Source organism: Vipera ursinii (assembly GCF_947247035.1).
Source record: "Vipera ursinii genome assembly, chromosome: 17".
NCBI lineage: Eukaryota > Metazoa > Chordata > Lepidosauria > Squamata > Viperidae > Vipera > Vipera ursinii.
Genome location: NC_139530.1, coordinates 5,360,487 through 5,367,986, shown reverse-complemented (window position 1 = coordinate 5,367,986; position 7,500 = coordinate 5,360,487). Strand labels below are relative to the sequence as shown.

The window sequence follows — 7,500 nt, the reverse complement described above, 5'->3', positions numbered from 1 at the left end:
AGCCAAGCTATTCTCCAAAGCTCCTGAAGGCAGGAGAAGAAGCAACGGATGGAAACTCCTCAAGGAGAGAAGCAACCTAGAACTAAGGAGGAATTTCCTGGCAGTGAGAACAATTAACCAGTGGAACTGCCTGCCTCCAGAAGTGGTGAATGCTCCAACACTGGAAGTTTTTAAGAAGGGACTAGACAGCCATTTGTCTGGAATGGTATGGGGTTTCCTGCCTGAGCAGGGGGTTGGACTAGATGACCTCCAAAGTCCCTTCCTCCTCCTCCTCCTTCTCATTATTAACATCATCATCATCATTGTGATTATGATTTTGTGAATAACGCCAGCAACTAGGAAACGTGTGCTGAGTTTTCAGCCTTGATCCTTCTGTATCCCCCAAATGGTTGGGTCTCTCTGAGTTTATTTTCCCTGCTAAATTCTGGGAGTTGATGTCCACAAGTCATAAAAGGGCTCCGAGTTTGAAGACCCCTGTTCTTCTCGCTCCAATTAATCCCTTTTGGCTGCTTTGGCCCATGGCTCCGATTTTCTGTCCTTCTCTGCCTGCAAAAGCCACTTTCTCACATCCCAGGAGGAAACACGTCCTTTTTAGACAGCGCAGAGGTTTGCCGCAGTTCTCGCTTTTAATGCCTCCCGTTTTATAAACCCGGAATATTATCCTGGAAATGCTGACACAATCCTTCCCGCCGCGGCGTTTATGTACCTCAAAATGCCTACATAGAAAACAGAGCTGGGCACCTGGGGAGACGTAAAACAAGGCATTCGACGCCAACTGACAACCAAGTGCCCGGCGGAGGGAAGAGACAGCCTCACCTGGCCAGGGAAGAGAAAGAGGTGGCAGCGGAGAAAGAGAGGAAACTGAGGCAGGAAAGGCCGCTGCTTCAAACGAAAAGACAAGCAGACTTCAACTTCCCTAAGGATATTTGTCCCTTTGCTCCGTTTAGACACATGCGTGTTTACGTGCTATCCATGCGTGTTAATTCGGCCGCTGCTTCTACAGAGAGACTGGGATCGCTGGTTATCCCTCCGTGACCAGTTTGGGTTCAATCTGAAGTCTCAGCTGGCACGGGGAGAGCACCCCAAACCGGGCAGGAGTTTGTCTCATGAAGAATAGAATAGAATAGAATAGAATAGAATAGAATAGAATAGAATAGAATAGAATAGAATAGAATAGAATAGAATAGAATAGAATAGAATAGAATAGAATAGAATAGAATAGAATAGGACAGGACAGAATAGAATAGAATGAGAGATGGAATGGAATAGAATAGAATAAAGAGATTGAATGGAATAGAATAGAATAAAAAGAGATGGAATAGAATAGAATAGAATAGAATAGAATAGAATAGAATAGAATAGAATAGAATAGAATAGAACAGAACAGAATAATGATAGAATAGAATATAGAACAGAACAGAACAGAACAGAATAGAATAATGATAGAATAGAATAGAATAGAATAGAATAGAATAGAATAGAATAGAATAGAATAGAATAGAATAATGATAGAATAGAATATAGAATAGAATAGAACAGAACAGAACAGAATAGAATAGAATAATAATGATAGAATAGAACAGAATAGAATAGAATAGAATAGAATAGAATAGAATAGAATAGAATAGAATAGAATAGAATAGAATAGAATAGAATAGAATAGAATAGAATAGAATAGAATAGAATAGAATAATAGAGGGAATGAAGAATAGAATAGAATGATAGGAGGAATAAAGAATAGAATAGAATAGAATAGAATAGAATAGAATAGAATAGAATAGAATAGAATAGAATAGAATAGAGTAGAGTAGAGTAGAGAAGAGTAGAGTAGAGTAGAGTAGAATAGAATAGAATAGAATAGAATAGAATAGAATAGAATAGAATAGAATAGAATAGAATAGAATAGAATAGAATAATGATAGAATAGAATATAGAATAGAACAGAACAGAACAGAATAGAATAGAATCTGGAAGGGACCCTGGAGGTCTTCTAGTCCAGCCCCCTGCTCAAGCAGGAGAACCTATACCATCCCAGGCAGGTGATTGTCCAATCTCTTCTTAAAAATTTCCACAATTTCTGAGCGCAAGCTGTTCCACTGTTTGAGAATGGACAATGGAGACTCTTGTAGGGCGGCAGCTGTGCCATGGCTAGGGTGCAAACGAGGCTGTTAGGTCCTGGCATCCAGCATTGCCCAAATAAGGAGGGGGAAAGGAGAAGGGGGAGAGAGAAAGAGAAGGGGGTGTCTCTGCCATTCTGGGTGGGCACTTGAATCCACGCAGGAACAGTGCCACACAGTGGCCGGCCCAGAGGAGTCACAGCACCAGAAAGGAGAAATTTTAGAACACAGAATAACCTAGGGTGGAAGGGATCCTAGAGGTCTTCTAGTCCAACCCAAGAGGAGACTCTACCATTGTGGACAAATGGCTGACCAATCTCTTCTTTTATATATACATAAACCAAGGTAGAAGGGACCTTGGAGATCTTCTCCAAGGGACCTTGGAGGTCTTCTAGTCCAGCCCCCCCCCCACACACACACACTCAGGCAGGGGACCCTACACCATTCCTGACAAATGGCTCTCCAGTCTCTTCTTAAAAACCCACCACTTCTGGAGGGAAGTCGTCCCACTGGTTGACTATTCTCACTGTCAGGAAATTCCTCCTAACGGCGAGAACAATGAATCAGTGGAACGGCGGTTTCCGAATTAAGTCGAGACACACCTGGAGACACACCTACCTGAGCCTTCAGGCTGATGGCGTCAAAGACGGTGACTTGATTGCCACAGCTGGCCCACACAGCGTCATCCAAGGTGAGCAGGGTCCGCACTGGGGCCAGCCCCACCGCCAGGCAGGTGGGTTCAGCCTCGGCATCCCACAGGCCACCTGCCACAAGGAAAAGTGGATTAAGACGGGAGAGAAAAGCTTTTTTGGGGGGGAAGACCAAAAGGGAAGAAGGAGGATCGGAAGGCCGCCTTTTCAACGCCGACAAAGTCCAATGATTTTGGGACCTCAAACGCACTTTGCAAGACAGGCTAATTTTCCACGGAAACTCTCGGCACTCAGAAATGGAAGGCAGAGAAATCAGCTGTGAAGCCACAGAGTTTGGGGCCACGTGAGAACTCGGGAAAGGATGAGCCTAAATCTCTATTTTATTCCATTTTTTTTGGGGGGGGGGTGTTCCTCCAGTCTTGAAGTTCTCTTTTCTCACCTTTGCACCGAAACATCCACAGCACTGCAGGTTTTTTGTTCTGTTGTTGTTGTTGATTTTTTTACTTTACTGGCCCGCCAGCCCACCCTGTTTAAAATTCCTCCCGTTTATTCTTTGCAAGACATGTCTTAAGAGCAGTGAATCTTTCCAACTAGCACCGCTCTTAATTGATCTGCGGAGCAAAACCCCTTGGACCACTAAATTAAATTTCTCCGATGCTTTCTCCACCAGCGTTCCTATAACCTCTTTTTCTGCAGGGCCTTTATTGATTGAACACGTGGAAGAAATGCAGGCCAACCTTTACTGAAACACGGGGAAGGGGGCTTACTGGAGATCTCCCGATTCTGGAGTTCAGAATAAAAATATCACAATCTTTTTGCCCTGTTCTCTGCCAGAGCTGCAGGTTTCCATGCCACAAACGCTTCCCGAGGGGGTTCTTATAATAATGGTATTTCGGTGGCATTTCTTGAAACGCATCCGCGGCTATTGTCGAACACAGCCTTATCGTGTGTCACATCACTTTGTCAACTCCTAGACAACCGTCTTGACGCCACCCCTGGATATAATCAGATCAGCCACTCTGCTGCCCAAACGCGCGCGCACGATTCGGCCGCACAAAGGACACCGACGGGCGATCTTGTGGGTAAAAGACAGCACGAAGCAGACTTTTTTCCCCCTAAAAATCCAGAATGAATCTTCCGTTTTATTCAGCCCCATATTTTGAAAGGCTGCAAGACGCACACGGACAGCCCTTGACTTACCACCGTTCATTTAACGACCCAACGTGGCAACGGCGATGAAAAAGGTGACTTATGACCGGTCCTCACACTTACAACCGCTGGAGGGTGGTCACAATCTGGAGAGCTAAAAACTGCTCGCCTTTACGACGGTTTGCACGCCCCATCGCAATCTGGTGATGTTCCCAGCCAGTTTCTGACCAGTAAAGTCAGCTGAGGTTGCAGATGGTGACTGCGTGATGTCTCGCTTACCGACTGCACACACAAAACAAGGTTGTAAAATCGGGTGCCTCCCTTAATGACCACTTGGGACTATTCTGCTCCCAGTTGTGGTTTGTGAATGGAGGACTATCTATATTTCCCCAGATCTCAAGCAGAACAAGAGTTTATACCAATAAAAGGGTCTATTTTAGTTCCAGGACCCCCGTGTGATTCTTCAGTCAAAAAGAACTTGCCACCCCAGGGTGCCCTGTTTGTGTTCAAGGTGTAGAGAAATATCCACTTTTTTTTCCTCCAACTGGCAATAAACAAATAAGCTGGTGCAACAGGTTCCTCGGCATGGCGACGTTTCTGCCAGGCGTGCCCTGGGAAGGTTTGAGTGGCAGATGCAACTGCCTGATAGATTTAGCCCTCTCTTTCTCTTTGCCCCAGCACATGCTTTAATTAAAAAACATAAACGGCTTATCAAAAGCTAATTAATAAGAAGCAACGTCTTGGCAAATGCAGCTCGGAAGCGCAGCGGCGTAAACAGGCGTTTATAACCCCGGAACGAAGGGCAACAGAAGCCACAGATGGCGGGAGTTTAATGGGACGTGGAGAGGAATCGCTCCGGAAGAATTGGGGGAAGCAACCACAAAAGGGAGGATTAAGCCACACCTGATTAGGAGTGGAAACCGCACTCAGTCCAAAGGAAAACCACATTTTTTTCTCCGGGGTGGTTGGTGGGGAAACCAGGAGGACAGATCAAGCAGGAAACAGCAAAATAAGAGACGGATCTTTGCGCTTTTTCTATTCTGCCTGCTGCCACTTTGCAGCAAGTTGTGGGGGGGGGAAAATAACCTCGGATGGGACTTGCAGGATTTCGGATCGGATGCTAGCGATGAACGTCTTCTCCGGGCGATGCGCCATCTGAGACGGCCGGTGGATGACAAGCAAGCAGAGATTTAGGGGTGACATCAGCTCTAAGAGGGAGACACCCCAAAGTGGCCTTAAAGGGGAAAGGTTGAGCCGATACTTGGATTCACACAACAGCGAGGAAGAGGAGGAGGAGGAGGAAGAGAAGGTAGAAGGAGAAGGAAGACTGTGGGGTCTTTGGTGCTCTAAATTTGGTCATTTTCTTGCAGACGTTTCATTACACAACTAGGTAAAGTCATCAGTGCTATAAGGGAGAGGGGTTGCAGGGAGGAGGAGGAGGAGGAGGAGGAAGACTGTGGGGTCTTCGGTGGTCTCTAAACTTGGTATGTTTCTTGCAGACATTTCATCGCCCAACTAGGTAACATCATCAGTGCTATAAGGGAGGGGGTTGCAGAATGGTGGTGGTGGTGGTGGAGGAGGAGGAGGAGGAGGAGGAGGAGGAGGGCATTTTGGATCCATGAGTCAGCCCGCCCTGGTCATCCCCACGTTTCAAGGAGGGCAGAAAGAAAAGTTTAAAGAGAAATAAACAATAAACATTTCGCACGAACGAAAAGGCTCCCTCGCCAGACACGGGCGCAAGTCAGGCTAGCACAGACCTACCAACTCCAGCCTGTCTGGGCGGGGTTGGAGCCAGCCGAACGCAAAGGTGAATCTTGTTTGGCCTTTTATTTTATTTCTTTTTGAATCCACCCAAAGCCGACAAAGGAGGAGGATTAAAGCCAGCTGACAGGTTTCAGTAGGACTAAAACAGCCTTCCCGCCCAGGGCTGGGGAGAAATGACAGCCGATCAATAAGGAAATTACGGAGCTTTCAAATCCAGGTTTTTTGTCTCGGGACCCACATTCCAGGCGCCGCGTTCTGAAAAGCCAATTAACGTTGAGTATTTGGGGGGGGGTGTCTGTGGGGACGTAACGCCCCTCCTTCCGCCTCCCCCGGGTACAACTAGCAGGAAATTAAAATAGATTTTAAATTAATTAAAAGCACCTGGAAACAAAGTCGGAGCAGAACTCAATTCGCTGGAGAGGACCTCGGGTGTGTGGGTTCGTGTGTGTTTGTGTGAGTGTCAAGACAAACACGGAAACTTGACTCTAGAGGGTCTCTTGGAGGCCTCTTGACCAGGTTGCAGGTTGCCAAACTCGGAGTAACAGACCCAAAAATCAATTTACAACAGGCTTTCCTTGACTTACGACCACGGCGCAGCCCAAAATTTCTGTTGCTAAGCGAGACATTGGTTAAGGGACGTTTGCCCCATTTTATGACTTTTCTCGCCACCGTTCCTAAGTGGACCCACGGCAGTTGTTCAGTTAGTAAGACGGACGTTAAGAGAATCTGGCTTCCCCCCATTCATCCTGCTTTTCTCAGTAGGTCGCAAAAAGGGGATCAGGTGTCCTCGGGACATGGCGACCGTCGTAAGCACGAGTCAGTCGCCAAGCGTCTGAATGTTGATCACAGGACCGTAAGGGGTCGTAAGGGTGAAAAACGGTCATAAGTCACTTTTGTTTTGTGCCCTTGTAACTCTGATCACTAAATGAACTGTTGCAATTCAAGGACTATCGTAGCACCGTGTCCCTGAAAGTAAGACCGACCCAGAAAATAAGCCCTAGTTCTAGGGCGAGGCACACACTTAAAAATCCAGCTAGGGGGTGGGGACGGTGGATCTGTCCCATGTGCCCCACCCACTCATCTTGCAGCCACCTACTCTCCTCGCCGGCCCACTTCTTCTGCAGCGTCTTCTGCAGCCAGGCCTGCATTTCTGGAAAGGCCATTGCAGCTGAGAACCGAGCTATGGATTGAATCCATAGCTTGATACTCAGCTGCCGAGGCCTGCCCGAAAGGCCTGACTGTGAAATCCAGGCCCGAATGCAGCTGCAGAACTTTGGCCCCAGAAGAAGTGGATCGGATGATTGGGGCTGTCGGTGCAAGGAGGTGAGTTTAAGACCTGGTGCCTCTTTTGGAGGCAAAAAAATAAAATAAAAATAAGACCTGGTATTATTTTGGGGGAAACACGGGTGTGTTTTTGAGGGGGCAGTATTTCTAAAACAGACTTAGAGGCGTCAACGTAGTGGATTGTATTAAGTCCAAAGTTCTCAACTGCTTCTAGGAGAGACGTATAGAAATGCAGCTCGCTTCGCTTAGCGACTGTTCTAATTTCTGCCGGACCTTATTTTCCACTTATTTTCGCATCTCTGGTTTCCCAGGGACCATCGGTGCCAGCCCATTGTGGATCATTCTTTGGCTGATGGGACTACAAGAAAAACTTACATTCCAAGTCTGTCGGTTCTTAAACACATCTCCCTATAAGCCACGAACGAGACCGATTGGAACGTGTGGGTTCCGAATTTCGGAGCAATCACCGTGCAGGGCGAATCTTGCAAGGGTTCAGTTTTGTGCTGGACAATGCACCTCGAAGGGAGGGCAGAAAA

General features: G+C 46.8%; 1 protein-coding gene across 5 annotated transcripts in view; it reads right to left on the bottom strand.

Annotated features, from left to right (window-relative positions):
- Positions 1-7,500, bottom strand: part of ARHGEF10L (Rho guanine nucleotide exchange factor 10 like) — a 70,949-nt gene that overhangs the window by 6,169 nt on the left and 57,280 nt on the right. For all 5 annotated transcript variants that reach the window (XM_083375557.1, XM_083375556.1, XM_083375558.1 and 2 more), the window contains one exon: positions 2,736-2,881. In XM_083375557.1, coding sequence (XP_083231683.1) covers positions 2,736-2,881 — 146 coding nt within the window. The remainder of the gene's footprint in view (positions 1-2,735; positions 2,882-7,500) is intronic.